Source organism: Pithys albifrons, chromosome 1 (assembly GCF_047495875.1).
Source record: "Pithys albifrons albifrons isolate INPA30051 chromosome 1, PitAlb_v1, whole genome shotgun sequence".
NCBI classification, from domain to species: Eukaryota; Metazoa; Chordata; class Aves; order Passeriformes; family Thamnophilidae; genus Pithys; species Pithys albifrons.
Window position 1 is genome coordinate 12,775,108 of NC_092458.1, and position 21,530 is coordinate 12,796,637.

Consider the following 21,530-nt stretch of genomic DNA (forward strand, 5'->3'; position numbering starts at 1 on the left):
TTTTGTGTAAAGCAAAGTCATGCCAGTGGAACATTATGAGGAAACAGCTGTAGTGTGGGGGCCTATTGCATATCTTGTGGCAAGACAGATCCTGTTACAACCCCAAAGGTTAATTTCTTTTGAGGATCTGAATTTATGGAGTATTAAAGGTTGCACTTACTTTCAGAACATTGCATTTTCTGAAGCAGTTTTAGGACCAAACAATTTCTTGGAGTTGTACTCTCAGAAAGTTCACTAATAGGAGTAGCTGATGCAGCCAAGCTGTAACATAAATATGTAGTGTAGCCATATTACTCACATAAAGGGTATTTCCAGTAAACTACATTGGATGTTCCTTACTTTGTCCACCCCAGACTGTGAAGTCCACCTCTGTCAATGAAGTCATTATCTTTAATCATAATTTCAAAGAAAAGTCAAAAGAGTGGATCTTAACTCCTTCCTGCACTATAATGTTTCTGCTGTTATTACTGCATTTCCTCTTGATTGCCTGAGGCAGCTAAGCCCTGCTTTTGAGCTACCTGCTCTTTTCAGAAACTGCAAGGCAACAATTTGTGGAACAGAAGGTTGCAACCTTCCTTCACCCAGTCCCAAGATGCTGCAGGGCTGAATGTTGGCCGTGCAGCCACTGCGCAGGAGAAACACACAGTGATGCTCATGGGATTTCAAAGGGGATCATTGGCTCATGTCTGGACCTGGACTGTGCACTTTGTCAGAATTCCCTTTGATACTTAGTTACAGCGTTCTACAAGACTGTCTGATTGGCCAGGGTACACTGACATTTTTAGCATTTTAAGTAATAGAGCCTTGGAGAGTTCTTGGGTTGTAAGAGCTGTGAAGTTAGTACTGTAATATGTTTTGATTTAGTTGCATAGGCTGCTCTGGGAACAGAGATTTTATGCGATAATGTTCTAGTTCTGATGGGCTTTGGAAATACAACTGCTGGGTGGTGGGAGATATAATCTAACAAAATCCCATAGTCTAGCAATCATAACAAGGATATAAGAGTATCCTACCTTATTTCTGCTGAGGGAAGCAACTAACATAACATCTAAAAGACAATGCAGAAGTAGTTGGGCCCAGGATTCCTTTGGAAGATACTGAGGACAGGATAGACATTCAACAGTTTGTAGATCAGGGTACCATCTACATGCTTATAGGCATTAATATCAATGTTCAGTATTGCAGTGTGTGAGATAATATTTCTTCTTTTCAGTCTCTTTCATTATGTAGTTCCTATTCAAACTGTGCCTCATGTAGTCTGTGTAGGTGTGGGACAAGGTCTCTTTATTACACATGTGCTGAAACAGAGGTATCTTTTTTTTTCCTGTGAAATAATATAGCAATGACAATGATCGAGTGGAATTTGTCCAGAAATGTGGCCGCAAAAACCTCTCTTAATACAGGTTCAAGGGCCATAATCTCAGCATTGGTGTAGAGAATCTGAGATTTTGTTCTTCCAGTCCCTAAGCAAAAATTGTTTTCTTCACTTTTATGAGTGCATTTTTCTACTCAGTTATTTTGTACTTAATTTGTATAAATCTTGTTTGCTAATTAAATGTATTACAGGCACAATTTTGAGAAATAATTTGTGTATATTTCTTCACAAAATCTAGGTAAGGTAACATTTCTCTGGAGAAGGTATATAATAAGTCAATAAAATATGTGTACCATGATTGCATCAGTCAAATACATACAATTATTGAGCTCTTCATATGCCCATTCTTTTCATGTATTTAGGGTTTTTATTCTTAGAGAAAACAAAAATAACTCAAATATTATTTTTATGCAAATGAGATATTGTCATCCTTTTAAATTAATATTCACCATCCTTAAATGTAAATGAATAATTTACCATTCTATAATTATATTTAAATCACTGAGGGATGGGAATTTATGCAAGTTTTTCTTCCAGTTCTTTTTAATGGAGTCTGTAGCTCTTATGATCGTGACAGATGTTATGCTTTCATTTGTTCCAATATCCCTTCCTAATTTTGCAGAAAACTTGAAACAGAAATAATGGCCTGTGAATTTCCCCATTCATTTCAGTTATGCATTCAGTGAAAAACTGGTTTAAAATTACCTTTATAAATCAGTACTGCTAATTATGGGAGGGACATACAGTTTTGACCAAATTAAATCTAATTGCAGGAAGTCTGTGTAGATAAAATGCTAAGGCATATAGAAGATTTATATGTCAAGGCCTTCAGGAATATATTGCAGGATCTATTGGGGAGATCATAACTGCATCTATTTAACTTGAAGACAGATTTACCTTTCTTTAGTTAGGGAAATGTTAAACCAGGTAATGTGTAAAAGACTATGACATGATGAACCATTGATGAAGTAATACTTTTACATTTGTAAGGTAGTTAAGATCTTCATTGAAAGCTGTAAATTCAGAGTGATGCATTGAACTATACATCTAAACAAAAATAAACTATATATCCACAAATCTCCTTGTCCTTTGTAAACCAGTGCTATAGCCTAAGATTTAATTATAACAGGGACTTTAAAGTAAGTGTAGCTGCACACTGAGGCATAAGCCATAAACACCCAGAAACACTAACAGAAATGCAAGCCTGTTGAATTTTTGTAAATCTGTTGCTTTCCCTTAGAAGTGAGTGTTCATCTTAATGCTGAACACAGACAGGGATGAAACAAGGTGTCCTGGATCCAAGGAGAGAGTGAGTAGGTATTTCTAGAAGTATGGAGTACACACATGTTCTCTTTGCAAGGAGCACAGTGCTATTCTAATTCTTGAGCACACTCTTGCCAAGGTACAAAACCAGCACTGGAATTTTCAGTGTTGTGCAATGTTATGCTGTGAGTGTAATTGATTGGTATTTGCAATGCCAGGGTGTTTGTGTTTTTTTAATGTTTCTTGTATGTGTGCTAATGGTTGTCACCAGCTACACCATTTGCTTTGCTGAGATCCTGCCTTAGTGCAGAAATGAGACATGCCATATTCGTGGGTCTGTTTTGTGCCACTGGCAGAAATGGGAACTGTGTCAATAATCTCAGAGAGAAGGGAATTAGGACCTGTAGAATAATAAAAGTTTTACTGATTACTAAATAATGGTCTTTAACAAGGCAAAATAACTATTCTCTTAGTTTCTTTCACTACTTTTCTGTTTCCTTTGCCTTTGGCCCCAGGTCTGATCCTCTTATTTTTATAAACACAAGAAGACAATCTCGACTGTAAAAATGCAAAACCAGCTTTGAATTTGACTGTTCTATCTCTGTGCTTTGGGCCCAGCAACAAGAACTAGAGACTAGCTAGATCTTACCAGTTGCGATAATTGGTGGCTCATTGGTTTGGCAGATCCATCTCCCTTTCAGCCTCAAATGTTGGCACCTTTGCTTGTATCATGGCAGGTATCTGTTCATTTATGAGTCACTTTATTTTCTATCTTACATTAGGTGTGCTACAGGTCATGTGCTTTGGTGCCAATAAGAAACATTTACTGCTTCTGTAAGTAACTATGTAACCAAATCCTGAGAGATTCAGAAGAGAACGGACCCAGAAGAAGAGATTAAAAACCAGTCCTTCACTCAGAGAAGTCAAGCAATAGAAGTAGGGTGCACACCTGGCAAAACTGTGGAGAGTAAAGAAGAGAAAGATAAGAAAATGATTCTCCAGAGTATAAGAGTGCAATTGAGGAATTAAAATAGTTTCAAAGTCGCTGAACAAAAGGGGGGAAGTTGAAATAAAAGATGGTAAATCTATGTGGGCAAACGGGATCACAGTAAAGATTAATGAAAACAAATGATAATCAGGAAAAGCAAAACACATGAAACCTTCCTATCTGTAAGTCAGAACAGACAATCAGGATAATAACTTGACATGCTTTTCAAATTTTTGAAGGGAGGGAAATGGCAACACGAATAGCGGAACAATTGTAGAACCTGGTTGTGGAAATGAAAGGCTTCTATGCAACAATTTCTGTTTCTGTCTAATAATTTAAGGTTTTGCTGTAGTAAGTATAATCCAAGCAATATAAATTTACCTTCAAATGAGAGCAAACATAATTTATTCTAATTTATATGTATTTGAATTGTATATGTGGCATATGATGGCTTTATTTTAAATAATAATCTGTCTCTGTGGATTGTAATTTCTGTTCTTTAGTATCCAGGTAGGTTTCAGTGCAGTAACTTGACAGAAATGTGGCAACTCCATTCACCAGTGATCTAATAAATAAAGTCTGAGGAGTCCCAAACCTGTACTGGCAACAGAGCCTTGTATGGACACCTCAGCATGAATTTGTATTTCTGGAGCATGGCAATCTGATTTTGCAACATTGCTGTCCCCAGTATACTTTTGTATACATAGTAGCAACAAAAACCAGGATTGCAACATCCAGGTCATTCACCTGTCCTCATCTGAGGAGCAGGGAAATGTCTTTATGCTCTAAAGGAGCAAAAACATCCAGCAAAAACATTCAGCTCAGCTGCCTGGGTTTTGGTGTCTCTGATGACACGTATGCCTAAATTCCCATTATGGTCACTGGAGCCTACTCAGCTCACCCTGTGCATTTATCTTCAGAAGAGCTGAACTGTTCTCTAGACAAAGTCTAGACTGTAAGCTTGGCTGTCTAAGACCTCACTTGACACCTTGCTGATGAATGGACATCCGTGTGTAGGAGTCTGAATTTGCAAGCCAACATGCTGCTCTTTGAGTGGTGTTGCCTGGGCTAAGCCCTGGGGAGTGCCCTGGAACAGGCCAGGTGGTCACACACCACTCCTGGCAACTTGGGCTGCAGCTGCCACCCAAGCCCGTCTGGCACCAGGGGACTACACAGTCCCCATCAGCAATCAACAAGCTGGTGGGCTTGGTGGGAGTCGTTCTTTTGCTGGGATCAAGTGTACAAGGTATCTTGCCTAATGAAGAAGGCAGCAGGTATCATTTTACCCAGCACTGGTGGCTGTTTTCTCTACTGAGGACAAACATGGGCTGAAACCTCTGTGTATGTAAACCCTACACACAAAACATCCCACTGTCACTCACTAGCCCTTCATAATTTCTGCTAAAATAATAAGCTGGATCACTGGAGGAGGGGGAGGGGGAGGCAGAAAAAGAAATAAAAATTTAGGTAATTTATTCTTATAGGGACTGGTTATAAAATCCATTACTTATTTAACATGCTGTTGACTTGAGGTCTGTTGGCAATGCTCCTTCCTGTATTTCCTGAATGTCTTCCTATAAACGAGTTTTCTGAAAGGGTGAGGGCTGATACAGGGAGTTTGAGACTTAGCTAAAAGGGGAGGATTAATTTTTGTGTTTATGGTTCTGAGTATTTGCTACTCTGTCTAGCAGGACCCCTGTATTAAAAGATATTGTCTAACTTATAAACTAAAAGCAAATGTTACAGGTCAAATTCCTCTTTTCATATTAAACCCTTACCAAACTAAAAAAGGAAAAAAATAAGAAACAAAATTATTATTGAGAAAGCCTAAGTCCTGGAGTTTTCCATGTCAAGCTGCCCAATGCAGACAGTAGAGACTAAAGAGAGGATTTTTTTGTACTTGTGGTTTAAATAGGATGAGGTTAATAAATTTTTTTCCCAAATATAATCTCTTTCTACTGGGATGTGGTATCATTTTTCTAATTTTATTTATAGAGATGGATGGGCTGGATCACTAAAACTGAGATTTTGGTTAGGGTGTGGATTTATATTCCTGCTCCTCCCTGTAAAGTCTGGGGCTGCTTGTATCCAGACTCATCTTTTCAATTAATTTGCAGTAATTAAAGGGTGTTATGTGGGTTAAGGCTAAAGAGAAACACAATTAAAATATAATGCTTTTACTTTGGTATCTGCATCGTTATTTATTTTAAACCATCTTCAATCCTCTGACAAGTCAAAGTCTTCCTGTATCACATACTGTGCAAAGAGAAATATGTGAGTGAACTGTTGCCAATAGCTCTGAGCAAGCACAGGGAATGTTTCAGATTACACTGTGTTTTCTTGTTCGGATCTGATCTCCTTGCTAGAAGAGGCTGAGAAAGGCAGCTCTGGGGGATTTACTTCTAGCAGCAGCAGCACATGATCCATCAATCGCGTGATTCTCACCACCGAGGACTAATGGGGAGGGTGAAGAAAAAGTGAATGCTGCTTTGGGGAAGCAACAGCATTTTCTTCTGCTCCTGGGCCCCCTCCACTAGCCAGACATTTCATGGCTTCTCCAAGGTTAGAAACCTACTGCTGCCCAAACAGGGATGCAGCTACACAGCTAGTGATGAACTTCCAGCCTGATGTCTTCTGTGGAGTTTGCATTGGCAGTGCCTCCATCAGTTTGCTACTGACCATCCTGCAGCTCCTGCCAAAGAAGGGACAGAGCCCACGGAAGTTGCCCAAAGCCTCCTCCTCTTCCACTATCCTTCTCCTTATCTCCATTTGTGACATTCTTGGAGGCTTAGGTAAGTGCCAGCTTGATGTCCCTCACCATTGTTGTAGCAGGCTCTTGTTGCTCTGAGATACCATAGACAAGTGAAGTTGGAGAGCGGTCAGCAGAGATTTCTGAGGGAAACATGCTGTATGTGTTCACATAAAGATTTGGGCTAAGTAAAATCAGAAAAGAATGGGCCTTTGGGGAGAAAGTTCTTGTTTAATAGTTATAATTTAGAAGTGAAAGCTCTTGTCAATTCTACATGAAAATCTCTGCTTTAAAACAAATTAAAATCCAGAATGGTGACTGGTTCTCAGAGTAAGGCATACAAGTGAAGGCCAGGCAGCACACTGAAAACTAAAGCTGACATCAAACACTTAGCCAATCCTTGGGACTATGTTTCAAAACCACTATCCTATATGTCTTTAAATCCTCTAGGACCAAGTGTGCCTCTTGTTTATGTGCCAGCCACTTCTCTGGGCACATCACACTGATAGCAAGTGGGTTTGAATTGCAGATGCACACAGATCATGCTGGACACAGGCTTTTGAAATGTGAGTGAAGCTCCCTTATCAAGGACAACCTGCTGCCCAGCCTCTGGCTGATAGCTGGAGGAAAAAATAACTGACAATGAAACAAAATGCATGAGTCAAAATGAAACTAATGTGTCTTAAGCTGTCCCATCAATCATTTGGTCATTTGTCCTATCAGTCATTTACTGCCAAATTAGGTATAAATTACCATGACACATGAAAATACAGGACAAGTTTGTTTCTAGGTAGCACTTTTATCTTCGCATCAGATAATAGAAGTAGTGCTGTTTTGTCTCTCTTACTTGTGGAGGTGGAGAGTGTGTGAGTTTGTGTGTTTCAGGTCTTTTCCCCTTTCATACCTAGCCAGGTTCTATCACAGTACCTAATAAGTGCCACTACTAAAACAAACATTAGAGGGGTAAATAAAGGAAGAGAAATATGGAAAATACAAATGTGCATTTACCTGGAAAATGTCTTTTCACTCAGATGAGGCCAGCAATCGATAAAGTTATTTTTTTCCATTTCTCTTTCACTGGCAGACTCAAACTAGTTATCCAGTATTGTCTTTGTATTAGACTCACTTTGGTGGGTGGGAAACAGTTCATTCCTGGTGGGAAACCTGGAGGCTTTGTTCTGTTATATGCTGGTGCTTTATTTCAAGCAAACCCAGAAAACCTCACTAACAAACTCTAAGTTTATATTTAAAAAGGGTATTGTTCCCACCTAATTCTGAAACCCTGCTTTGATTTAGTCCTGTGACTGAGGGAAGGAGCTGCTTGTAAAAATGAAGACATCAAAAAGTGGGGAAATAATTTTTTTCTGCAATGAGGGATTTTAAAGAAGTGAATATCAGCATATGAAAATATGCTGGTAACATTGCAATAGTTAATTACTGTTTTATGTCAATCTGTTGACTGCTACCCATTTTATTTTAAGGAAGTTTGTGACAGCATCTGTAAGTAACTGAGATTTTAATCTACATAACATTTCAAGTCTCGGCAGCTTCCGACTCTTGGGGCTACTTTCCCTGAATGATTACACTGACATTTAAATAGCACAGTTGTCCCTGCTGTGCTCCTCTGCAGCCGTCGCCTTCCTGGAGACACACAAAATCTGGGCTGCGATGTGAAATATGTGGCCAGAGAAAAACATGTGACTTAAATCACACCAGCAGATTCAAAGCATTAATGCATTTTTTTTCTTTAGGTATGATCTTCAGGTCAAGTGTATGGCTGGGCTTCCCAGGCTTCATAGCTAACATTTCTGTGGTGAATGGGACTGACATGTGGCCTTCCACTTTCTGTGTGGGGAGTGCGGTAGGTGCAGAGATCATTCCCCCTTTCTCCTGCTCCCAATTAACAGTCCCTCTGCATGGGGAATCTGAAAGGCAAACTGCTGTATCCAAAAGGAAATGTGGCTGTGAGTCAGAGCCTGGATATGGTGGTTTCAGCCTCTGCCACACCCCTGCATGTGCATTCATGCCTCCCTCTTAGATCCTGGCTCAGGATGGGCAGGGTGCTACATGATGCTGTGTGGTGCATGTGAGGCCAAACTGATCCCAAGAGTTTTGTAGTATTCACTTATCACAGGAGTGCCAGGGCAGCAAAGGACACATCTCTACCAAAGTCAGGGATATGGAGCCATAGGGATATAAGTAATCCCCAAAGGACTGTGATCCACTGGTTGGGGTTGTTCTGGCAGTGTCACTAATGCCCCAGTGGCTCTGTCGCACTGGCAGCATGAGGGTGTCTTCCCACCTACTCTGCCAGAAACTACAGCCTGTGTGGTGACAGCAGGGCCTCCTGAAACCAGCAACTTGGGTAGCTCAGTTTAGCTCTTGTGGCATGATCATGTGTGATTCATACACAGAGGGACTGAAGGATAAATATACTCAAAGCTGCAAAGCTGCTGGCAGAAGGTCTGTCCCTACCATGCAGGATTACAGCTCAGATTGCTGCTTATATGGGCATTCAATGACTGCAGCTCACCAAGTCGAATTAAGTATTTTATGGATTAAAACACAAGAAGAAGAAAATGTAAATGCATTCCAAAAGTATAGATTAAAACTCAGTTCCAAATTTTACAATCATAATACTGTCTGAGACATATAATTTGAGTTTAGTATCCAAGAGTAAAGGTCACATTTTTTCACAAAACATGGAGAATGACAAACATGACAGATCATCATTTTACCCAGATTCCACAGGAATCTAGGCTTCCTAGTGAATTAATGCATGAGCAATAACAGTATTAGATTTTCAGTTCAAAATTTACAATGTAGAAGGGGGTATGTTGCATATAAAGAAAATTATTGTTTCTGTAGTGTTTAAATAAAACATTATGTGCCAGTTTAAACTCAGTGTGCCTTATATGCTTATATAATGACAGTTTCAAACATGATCGTTTTGTGTCGTGGACACAAATATAAATTGTACACATCTATCGATTCTCAGTTCTGTCATACATGTTTAAATTTTGCTTATTAGATACAAATGTTGACTTTTTTTTTTCTTTGGGGAAGAGGAAACCAACAGCATCAGTATCTTGTAGCAAGAATGTCCTAAACTCATGCTGCCACATGTTTTAAATTTCACATTCTGGACCTTAACATAAAAAATAGTATTTTTAAACAGTGACAAGATACTGTAAGGAGACTGCTCATGTTTTCATTTGAATCTCAGGTTAGATGGTGAGCAGCATAGTGGTCCACCACAAATTTTATTTTGCCTTTCTTAGACTCCAGTAAAATGCTGTAATTTGAGTAACTTTAAATTTAGATTTAATTATATTCGAATGAAAACTAACCTTCCTTCCACTCACTTCCCCTAACATATTCCCATGTGAGTTAATAAAATGTTTCCAATTCTATTTTATTTTTCTTTTAGTACTATTGTTTTATTTCACTTAACCACAAGCCTGTACAAACTCCAAATAGTGAGGATTTTAGGCATCTCCTTTGAATGGTTTGCAGAGGGGTACCCTCTCAGGCACTGTAGCAAAATGTGTCCTTTTGCTAAAAAGTTTACTAAAAAGAAGATTTTGGTTATAAGTTCATCTGATTTATACTATTTCTGGAGATAGTCTTGTTTATGTTGGATTTTCTGGAAAGATCCCACAGTTTATTTTTCTATATGTGTATGTATAACAAATTGTGCATTCTTCAACTGCAGCAAATATGTAAACGTGCAGATGAAGTTACATGCTGAGTGCTGTGGCTAAAGCACATTAGAAGGAAAACCAGAATTTTATTTTCTGGCTCCTGTGCACTATGAAAATGTCATGGTGTTTTAATTAAATACTGAATAATTCGTGCCACAAATGGCTAGAGGTAGGGGGTACATCCATGGTGAAAAGAAATATTTCCCAGCTTGATTTGCCTTTTGGAGGATGGAATGGTATATCTCTATTCAGTGACATTTGGCTCAATAACAAGTATGGTAGTTTCCAGATGTAAAATGATGCCACTATGGAGCTGTGATAAAGGATGTTCAGATAAGAACTGAGAGATGTCTTGAAGGGAAGGTAATCTGAATATTAAACTAGTTCCAGACTATTTCAAAAAGCCAGCTCCTGTGGGGAAGAAATGTGGAATTTATATTCAGCGGCAAAGAAAGGTCACATCTTATACAAGCACATGGGAAAAATGCATAGGGTCAGCTCAAGAATGCTGTCAAATTTAACTTGACTTGAACCTGTTTCCCTTTGGATATTTCTTGAAGAAAACAGCCAGGGAGTTCAGTATGGATATTTTTCCAGAGGGTGAGTGTTTTTCTTGTTAATATGGTGTATTGTTCTTGATAACCATTCCTTGGATCAGCTTCTTGTGATTTGAGAAAATAACTATCCCATGCAGAACCCACACTGCATAGGCACACCATGGTTATGACTGACCTCAGTTATATTTTCATGCCTCAGCTACTGAGAAACACTTAAAATTTTAATCTAAAATTGAAACATCCTCATTATAAGTGTCTTTGGGCTTCACTTATGGCACTGAGGTTAGGAATGGAGAGGTAAATAATAGGTTTTCTAAACCAGAAAATAAGCTGAGAAAGCAAACACTGTTCCATTTACCTATGACTTGACCCATAGGCTACAACAACTCTCTTCCTGTGATTTTGAGTAAGATTTCATATTTCATAATCTTATCTGGAAAATACACACATGTCAAGAACAACTCACCAGGCCAAAGGTTTCAGTCCCTCACTTGTCCTGTGGTACTCAAGAAGCAGCTGTGACATTTGGCATTTTTTTCCCCCTGCAGATGTGGATCCAGCTGTTATATAGTGCTGGCTTCTGGTGGTTGTTTTGCTATGCTGTTGATTCTTACTTGGTGGTGAGAAGATCAGCTGGACTGAGGTACCAGAGTTAAAGCTCTGAATTTGTTATTATCCTTCCAACACTGTATGTCTGTGTTTGCAGCTATCTGAGGGTATAAGTGAAGCTTCTACAACCGTCTGATGCTCATATGGTTGCCAGCTAATGATAGGGATGAGTGATGTTCTAAGTGCTTAAATTGCCAGGGAAATGCTCAGATAATTATTTACATCCAACCTGAATTTAAATGTAACTGAATCCATTTAACCTCTGGAGAAATACGGAGCAAATTGTGATCTATAAACATTAGTTTTGTCCCTGTTCTCTACCTGAAATTGATTCTTGCATCAAAAAAGTGTTATCCTGAAAACAAAAAATTGAGAGGGCAAAAGTGCTAAATTTCATATAGTTCCCCATTTTTTAAATTTTTTTTTTCTGATTTTCTATTTTATCCACTTTTTAATGGGGTCATCACACTGGTAAAGTTCCTGAGAGGAGTGATATGTATTTATTATATATTTTCTTGCAATGCCCATGACAGAAGAACCTAAATACTTTGGATAGGCCCATGATTTAATGCTAGACAGACTATATAAGGTGTCTCTAAGCTGGTTGTTAGAAGAGCAAATGTGAAATTATGTGACTGTTCCCAGATAATACTGAGCAGTCAGGTACTGAAGACATGGTTTTTCTGGCAGAGGTTACCAAAAATTTTTTTTTTGAGTTAAGTTCAGACTGTTGAGGGTAAACCTGATTTTGTAAAGTCCTATAGTTCTAGTCTGAAACATCTGGGACCTGCCTCCTTCTCTCCTCCTTGTTAGCAAAAACAATTATGAGTATTTGGCTTTGATCCTAAGGTCAGAGTGAACAGCAAAAGACTTTCTACATGCACAGATCTGGATCTTCCTAAGACAGGAGCAGCATCCAACTCTGAAAGTTAAACATATCTCTCTCCAAATTTCAAAAGAGTGTTTTATTTGACTATTCAGCTCCATTCTTAGATTTTAATTTGCTGATTTGCTTTCTGCAGGAGAAATGAAAGATGCAGGGCTTCCTTCAGGATAATAAAGGAAAGGGGAGAAGTCCTGTCCTCTCCACCCTACAGGCGGGATGGGACGGGATTTCTATGTGCAAGCGTGAACAACTTTGCTTTGGCTCACTCATTTTCGGAAGGATCACCCCCTGCCCCACCTACATTCCTCAGTTTCTTGTATTTCCAGTGTTGTTCTGCACCATTTCCTGTCTATAAAGCTCATTTCAGTGAGGGTTCTATTTGACCTTGCAATGTGGAGAAGTGTAAAGTTTGCTATCTTTAATCGTGGCTGTCCCGTTTGGTGCCTGCAGTACGATAGTGCTGTACCACATGATGACGTGGGGCCTGGCAGTGCTGCTCTGCGTGGAGGGGATTGCACTGCTGTACTACCCTTCTCTCTCCAGGTAAGCAGAACTCTGGGAACACACTGGGAAATCGTAGCACTCTCTAGTTGTTTGAATGTTTTCTGGTCAGCTTTAGAGACAGATATTCAAAAGTTGGGCATTTTGATCTTTGACAACATGTTCCACTGAATCAGTGAGCATGCTAGAAATACCTGCCTGGGTTTCAGGGTGTCCTGAAGGACTATGCCAGGCAATACAGGCACTTGGGTGTGCTGCAGGGCTGTGGTACATCTTCTGCTGTGAGTCACTTCTCTCCCACTCCTGGCTTTAGCTTTCCTTTAAATTTGAGAAAAATGCACAAAAATCAACTTTATGTCAAATGTGAACTGGTGGTGAAGGTCTGTGAATTAAGTTTTGCGCCTTTTTAAAATTTTTTTTATTTATTTTTTAAGTTAAATGTGACATAGATAACATAGCCAGAACTGCCAGCTGTGGGGAAAAAAGGCATAAACTTTTAATGATTTCTTCTCAGTTGTGAAAATGGCTTGGAACATGCAATCCCACATTACATCACAACCTATGTCCCACTCCTGCTAGTACTGGTGGTCAACCCAATCCTGTTTAGGAGGACGGTATCAGCAGGTATGTTCCTAATGGCCAACATCAATCAGTATGTGTTATTTAGCAACAAAGAAATACTGTAGAAAGTCATGCCTTTGTATTCAGTGATGAAGGACAGCTCCTCATGAAATCATAAATATACAGCAAAGGGTGGGAAGGACTTGCCTATTGAAATGAAGATACCATCTTGATGGGGAATTTGCCCTAGAGACACTCTGATGACATACTCAGGCTATTCTGTTTCAAACCTCTATGGCAGATTAGCAAAGGTATTTCTATGTTACTTGATTTAAAGCATTTGAGGCAATGTATAGTGGATGCTTAACTCTACTGTAGCTTTGGTACCAAACTGGACTTTGGGATGTAATTTATTCTGGTTTAAAGATAATGTTGGTGACATCTGAGAGTAGATTTAACTTCTTGTCAGCCCTGGAGCCAAAAATCTAATAAAACGTGATCAGAATTTTGTCACTTCTGATTCTGATCTTATGAAACAAATAGGAATTGTACACAACTCAGATGGGATCTTGAAGTTCCAATTTAATTAATTATACAGTGCTTGGAAGAAATGAGATTGAAAAAAAGCTACAAATTCAATGCATTCTTTGCATGTAATATGACCAGTGCTAGATGTCTGCAGTATCTGAGTTTATCTGCACATTGATTATATGAAAACAGCAGGAGCAGATCTAGTATTCTCAGTTTAGTCTTTATCTCATCTATCCTGTGTCCCTCAGGAATACTCATTTTCAAAGGAACAGTTGTTCTTTTAAGAAGTTGTTCCCATAAAAACTTGTATTTTTATGGGAAAATATGTAGAGTATAAATGTCTGTGCATATGTATATTCCTTGTGATAGCTGAACAGCATGTGGTGTAACTATTTTTTCTGACAGTACATCTTCAAGTTTTAGAAGTGCAGTTAATGTTGTATCAATGGCACACTGAAACATAAAGTGCATTATAGAATAGAATCTATTCTATTTTAGTGTAAACATCACATAGTAAGCATATATTTGTACCACACATTATAGACAAGTTGTACATACTACCTTTTATTATAAAATAAAAGTATGTTGACCATGCTATTAACACTTTCAGTGGGATTCAGAGAAGAAAAACCATCTAGTAGAATATAATTTGTTTTAGGAATCTAAATGTATGTAATTGTTTTATTTTAGTATTAAGCTATGTGTGAGATTCCTTGATGATAGTCCTTCCAGTTTCTGAACTGCTGCTGGAGACAAATCTATCTGTTCCTTTGTTCTCTCTTCTATCTATCTATCTATCTATCTATCTATCTATCTATCTATCTATCTATCTATCTATCTATCTTCTGGATTTTTGTGCCTAAACTAACAAGATATATATATATAAATGAACATAATTTTATACTTTCCAGTTGCCTCCTTACTGAAAGGAAGACAAGGGATTTACACAGAGAATGAAAGACGTCTGGGGACAGAGATCCAGATGCGCTTCTTCAAAATTATGCTGGTATTTGTTATTTGGTAAGAGGTGCACTATTTTGTTTTAAACTGATTTTTTCTCAGATGGAGAGGGCCAGGGACAAGAGTAAAGCCTGATGGGTTTCTTCTTTTGCTTATCTCTATGCTTGGAAGAGAAAGTGACTAAGAAAGAAGCAGTTCTAAACTAGTTCACAAAGGAGCTGAATCATTCCTGTAACATCACAAGGCTGTGAGGAAATGATAAAGTATTTAACCAACAGAAAAGCCAAAGCCCCAAGTAACAACAGCAAAAAACTCTCTACAGGCTGGGCATAGACTGAAGATGTCTGGTACAGCAGCTCCCCAGAAATGTGGGCTGAGAGATGGCTCTCTGTAATCAAGATTCCTAAGTGCCTCTTGTCACCAAACACATCACCGAAAACCTACAATAAATATACTTCTAAGTCAGGTTTCATGGCTCTCACTGTGGTTATATAATGCAGCCACCTCTGTGGACTAGAGTTCCCAAATGTCTGACAAAAAACACAGATACTGATTGGAAATACAGGTTATGTGGTAGAAAAGAAATCTCCATATGATTGTGTGTGAAATTTCTGATTATTTAATCTGCCTTTTTTTTTTAATATTCCATCTTCCTCCATGAAAATACCATTTTGGGGTAGGACAGGAAAGAGATAGGGAAGAGAGGAGAGGGGCAACAGGAAATGGTCCTGGACTAGTGAAATGACTTGGCCAAAGTTACAGTCTCTACCACTACTGAACTTTTTTATACACAGGTGTGTTAATGCATGTTGCATTACTTTAAAAGGCTGAGCAGGAAGAAAGGCTGCCTTTTTAATCTTCTCTTGGCTGCTGTCCACTGGAGTGCTCTGAGGGGAAGTGATTGTCTTTTCTCAAGGAATAACTGAATCTCCTTGGCTTGGGAGTGAAGTTTCCAATGTGAAGGGTGGGGTAGTCAGCAGCGAAAAGAGTCAGACAGCAGCAAAAGATCCTGCAGCATGGCTTCCTAGAAATTGCTGAAATAATGAGGAGCAGAGATTTAGTCAAACTTCCAGGGCTGTGGAAAGAAAGAGCACAGAGGCACCACATAAGTGATTGCAACCTAAGGAATGGTGGTGAGCTTGATGATCTCAGAGCAAGCATGAAAGAAAAGGCTAAATACCCATGGACACTGTGGGCACATTTGTTTATTTCCATTCTGTCTTATTCTGGGTTTTCCTATTAAAAAAACCCCACAGGTCTGGTTCAGGATTTTGTTCTAATAAAACATAAGCTTTAGAGTATAAAAAAGCCTCTCTCAAAGGTTAATGGAGGGAAAGACTGAGGCAGTCCCATCTAAGAAGCTTAAGGAAGATTTCCTTACATCCCAGAAGTCAAATCTGGAATGACTTGGTCAAAGACCGCAGGTTGGGACAACATGGGGTAGAAGAGATGCCTACAGATTTGGGAGGGGAGAGCAGGAGGTTTTACACTGTGATAGAATATAATTGCAGGAAAGAGGTACATAAAACCCTTTGGAAAGTATGACATGGATGCTGATGTTTTCCTTTCTGAAGCTGCAGTTGAACTATAAAGAAATACTTGTCTAACTGTTCAGGAGTCATTGGAAATTACAGCCATTTGCTATAGCCTTTATTTAGTGTCGAACATAGTTACTTTCACAGAATGAGCCTTGATTATGCTCATCCTTGTTTGGAAACAAGCATTACCTTTATTAAAAATAATTGATAGCATTTTCAAGGTTTTTAAAGTCAACTTTGATGTTGCTTTGTAGGTTTATTTTATGGACATTTTGAAAGTCTGCTGTAATCTAACCCTAAAATTCTAACTCCAACTGGAATTCCTGAGGCCTTTTACAACAACATGTGCATATATTTGGTTTGCTTATTTGTGAGCACAACGCTTTTAAGGTACAAGCGAAAGAAATCAGCATGCATAATGTTCCTATTATGGGTCACAGTTGCTTTTCATCTCAGTTTTATTTTTTATTTTACTGTTCAAATTATCAGGTTCTGATTTTGTTGTTTTTTTTCTTTTCTTATATTGAGTCCTTTGTCTAGGCCTGGTCATGCTCTCAGAAACATTCTGATCCCTTCAGAGTGAGATTTAACAAGTCCAATTGTGTTGGACTTGAGGATCTTAGAGGTCTTTTCCAACCTTAATGATTCAATGATTAAAAAAATCTTACTGTCCTAATAAGCGATCGTAATTTCTATAATTTGAAGGTAAAGCATATTTTACCTGTACTTACATATATGTAACTGTCTTTTTCTCCTTTTCTCCTCCAATAGCTGGTCATCCAATATAATCAATGAGACCCTTTTGTTTTATCTCGAAATGCAGCCAGATATCAATGAAATGCCCCTGAAAAACATCAGAAGTGCTGCACTGATCACGTGGATTATAATGGTAGGTTAGCCATGACATTGCTTAGCCTTTGAAATCACTGTTATGAGGCTGGTGGAACAGCATCTGTGTAGTATGTGAGCTATGATTTTGGGAGATATAAACACTCTGAAAATCAAGGAAGAAAAACATTAATTAAGAGAAGAATGAGCAGTCGCTGGGAGTGCTTTTCACATAAAAACTTTGCCAAAACTGTACTTTTTCTCCCATTTACTGGAGTATGCATTCTCTTTGTGAGTGATCACTACCCATGTTAAGAACCAGAACAGACCACTACAATGATTTCTAGCCCAGCCTTGCTAATCTCTGCAATAATGCAAGCTGCAAAGTTTTAGCTCGTGATTCCTGAATGTTTCCCCATTAAACAGGCACTTTATGGTAATTCTCTCTTTGTAACTACGGTGGGGGTTTTTAATTTTAAGGAATAATCACATTTTATTTCTTGACATTCTGGTCATTATCTGGGGACAAATAAATGAAAAATCTTGGAAACGAGGCACTGAAAATAGCAGTAAAATGCTGGTGTCTTACTGTACCTTACCCTCTTTTCTTCTATTAGAATATTTGACAAGGGATTTTTCAGAGGTGATATTGCAGGTTCCTTTTCCAAGGGAATTTATTCTGTGGCTGTTAAATAGATGTAAGACCTGAGTATGCTTTGTATAGTTAAGCCCTTGAGCAGTTTGATATTGAAGGATTAAGTGATGCAACTGATTTGATTCAACGCCATCCTCTGACAAGTAGTGAACACATTGACATGACAGAGACCTTGCTGTTGCTCACCTGGAGAGCAAGAGGTCAAGTCTAGGAACAGAACTACTTTTAAAATTGGCTGTAATAATTTCCTCTTTCCCTTTGAGAAAAATAGAAGCAGCTAAAGCCATTAACTTGCTAAGCATCCCATGGCACCGAGAAGAGATAAATTTTTTTTGACATCACTTGGAATTTTCTTTTTCAGTGCCTCTCCACATTTTTCCATCCTACTGTGATGGACATTTGCACTGGCTCAGGAATCTAAATGAAATTCCAGAGAGACCAACTCCTACTAATTTAAAAAGCTTGACTGTGTATGCTAGTGTCTAGTCTCATATAGTTGACTTGGCTTCTAATGAAAAATGTATTTGCTTTCATGACTAAAAAAGTCTCGAGCTTGTGGGAAAAGTTAAAAACACACCAGGGGATTGACCAACTAAAGCTCATGCTAGAAAATCATTTGGTTCTTACTGTTCCCTGGGATTGCCTCAGCATTTTGGAACAGCAGGGTCAAGGTATTTCACTCCAATTTGTTTGTGTCTGCAGTGCCCACAACATACATTTTTATTTGCACACAAATAGCATATTTTAAAGTCAGCAATTGTTGAATGAAAGGGGAGTTGTTAATACATGTAAAGTGTTTTACTGGAGTTGAAAATGAGGCCTTGCTGGTGTAATTCCTGTTGTACTTCTCTTTCCTAGGGGGTTCTTAATCCGATGCAAGGTTTTCTTTTCACGTTGGCTTTCTATGGCTGGACAGGATGGAGAGTGGACCTGAAATGGCGAAAAAGAGAAATACCATGGGAATCTATGTCCTCATCAACTGTGGGGGAAAATGCCTATCCCTCACCAGTGAACTACCAAAGCAACATCCACGATTCCAAGAAGATATCGACAACTGACAGCCAGCAGACCGATGAGGCTATAAGCATGTTGTCTGAAGGTAACACCAGCAGTGACGAGAGATTAACCAGAAGCTCCCCCATCTACCAGGGCTGGTAGTTTCAGGTGCAGAGCTGGATCTAATTTTCACATTGTCAATACTCATAAAACCACGCCAATGTGTGAATCATTGCATACTCTGGGATTAGGTTTGTGCTCAATGGCTTGATGTTGTTTCCTATAACTTGTGAGTGTTGGAAAGAGCATGTGAGACAGAGAGATATGGTTTATGTCTTCATTTGCCTTTGAGGGGTCATGTAAACAGGTATAAAGCCTCAATCCTTTTTCAGCAAGAGGTTATCTCTGCAAAGATACATGTTTCTTATGATTCATTTTCAACCATTTTGTTTTAGTCTCTCTTGTAACCTCCATATGATAGAAGAGTCTTTTGTTTAAATAAATGGACTACTAATATGTTGGGTTTTGCTTGTCTTGCTCAACACGAAATTCCTCACCCAGAATTACAGCTCTGGGATTTCTGAGGCACCATTTCCAGCCTTGACAGTCTGGTAAAGCAGAGTTTGCTAGTGACAGCAAACTCTGACTTAAGCACAAACATTTCCTGCTTGTGTAGATTCTCACTGACATAGTCTTCTTTTAGCTTGTTTATGTGAAATTTTGGTGTGGGAGCTGAAAAGCTTTTAAAAAAAAATCAACCCCAGCATAGGCTCCACAAACACTTCAGAATAATGGTTTCATTTTACTCCTGGTTCAAGCAAAAATAACCCTTCAAATTATATTTTAGTATGGATTCAGTGTGATCCTTATATGTACTTACCTGACAGGATTATGCATGTTGGGGCAGGTGCATTAACAGATAACATATGCATAGAACATGTTTTTCAATGCTCTGAGTGCTCATCATAAAACAGAACAAGAAGAATCAATAGTTATTTTTCCAAAGTGTCTTCTATTTTATGTCTTCATCTGCTGAATGAAGAGATATTAAATCCGTTCTCCTTATCTTTTCAGATACATACCTCTTTTGGTACATGCTCTAAATACATATATCCAAACAATTCCCCAGATGGGTTCAAGGTCAATAAAAAGTGATGACCATGTCTACTGTAGGCTTTTGTCTTCATACCAAAAGTAGCAGTGATGCGATTGAAGTCTGTTTGTGCTGGAAGCTGTTTACAACAGTTTGACCAATGGCAATGGAAGCCCCTTGAGCCCAGACAACCTCCCTCTTTTTTTCAACATGTGAACGGGGCTGGGCTTTAAGCCCTGCTCATATCCACTTTGACCGAACTTCATTGGCTGTCCCCACCTTTCTTTTCCAACCAGTTTCGTTTCACCTATTGCAACAAAAGAAAAAAAGAACTAGAAATTGTTAAAGACAACTGAAAGGTTAATGCAATACTAACATGAAGCTTAAGCTCCTGTGTTACTCAGGGGAGTCCCAGGATGGTTAGACATTCAGGATCAGCAGAACCAATATGGGAAAATATTGATTGGCTAATTTAAATACATCGGCTTCTTGACCTAATTGTTTGATACAAAGGTGTTAAAAATAATTGAGCAACTATTTAGGCAGATCATTACAGAGCTATGGTTGGTTTGTAGCACATCTTTTTCATTCTGCTCAGTAGAAATCCTTGTGGCTTTATGGCTTTATATTGCTGTTCTAGTTGTCAGAACTATTGGCAGATCACCAGGTCCTTTCTTTTCATCACAGTCATTTGTTATCCAGATAAGTAAGAGAAAGCATGCAGAATTATGAACACATTATATAGATCCTTTTGAAATAGAGACCATTTTTCAGTGTAATACTCATCACAATTGAGGTTGAAAGAACAGGAAAAATGTGGAGGTGGAATTGTTTGTAAAACTTTTCAGATGCTATGGTGTGGGCCAGCTTGCAAAACCCTAAACCAAAATTAGCAGTCTGGCTTCACAGGAATAATTACGTGGCACGAAAAGCACTTGGGAGGTGACAGGCTGCAGCAAGAGGCCCTGTGAGATGACTGAATGACTAATCCCTCCCTCCCTTCACTGCTCCAGGGCACCTGTGGGACAGGGACAGATGGGGTACTCCAGCCCTGGTCCCCATAAAGCTGTGAGCAGCCCCTGAGCGGTGCCAGGTGGCTGCTGGCACTGGAGCGCACTCCCGTGATGGGACAGCCTTCTGCAAGGGCCATGCTTTGCTCCTCTCCTTTCCTTGTTCTTTCAAGGTTGTCCTTGGGGTGAGTGTGGTGTGTTTGTGTATTATCATTCTGGAGTGTCATCAGGAAAAGTTAGGACTCATCTGAGAGCTTAAGAAAGACAACTAACCTAATTTTGATGGACTGAGAAATTGATATGGAGCATTGATATGGAGCAAACTGACAAAAAGGTGAGGTTTGACTTAGAAAAGAAGTAGGTATGAGGAGAGTTTCCTTACCTGAGATTCGTACCCAGCCTCCAGTGGATGTACAGGAGGCATTTCTTCACACCTTGAAACGGGGTGATAATAGGTGTAAGGGGCGATAATTGGTTCTACGCATGTGTAACCATGACCACTTCGCCCCACACAGACCTTTTTCTTGCCTCACCATTCAAGAAATCAAAGTATTGCCTTCTTCAAGTATTGCAGCAGATGCCACTCTCTTCCCACCAGGAATATGCTTTTGAGGTACATTCCTGATTGCCCCCATGCCTGTGCTTGCTGCTTACACGTGATGGGCAGCCACAGGCTACCACAGATGGCTTCATTTTGAGGGAAATGAAGTGTGTGCTCTAAGGATC

General features: G+C 39.1%; 1 protein-coding gene across 1 annotated transcript; it reads left to right on the forward strand.

Annotated features, from left to right (window-relative positions):
- The first annotated feature begins 5,983 nt into the window (after window positions 1-5,983).
- Window positions 5,984-19,211, forward strand: GPR143 (G protein-coupled receptor 143). The gene is made up of 8 exons (XM_071569686.1): window positions 5,984-6,418; window positions 8,127-8,236; window positions 11,185-11,279; window positions 12,582-12,674; window positions 13,147-13,256; window positions 14,636-14,744; window positions 16,994-17,111; window positions 18,564-19,211. The coding sequence occupies exons 1-8, from the start codon at window positions 6,175-6,177 to the stop codon at window positions 18,861-18,863; spliced, it is 1,179 nt and encodes a 392-aa protein (XP_071425787.1). The 5' UTR covers window positions 5,984-6,174; the 3' UTR covers window positions 18,864-19,211.
- The last annotated feature ends 2,319 nt before the right edge of the window (window positions 19,212-21,530 follow it).

Excerpts from the sequence above, each read along its gene's own strand:
- GPR143 (XM_071569686.1), top strand. The coding sequence starts at position 6,175 with ATGGCTTCTCCAAGGTTAGAAACCTACTGCTGCCCAAACAGGGATGCA. Across the intron at positions 11,280-12,581 it reads AGAAGATCAGCTGGACTGAG|TACGATAGTGCTGTACCACA; the intron begins GTACCAGAGTTA and ends TGGTGCCTGCAG. Across the intron at positions 17,112-18,563 it reads TGATCACGTGGATTATAATG|GGGGTTCTTAATCCGATGCA; the intron begins GTAGGTTAGCCA and ends TCTCTTTCCTAG.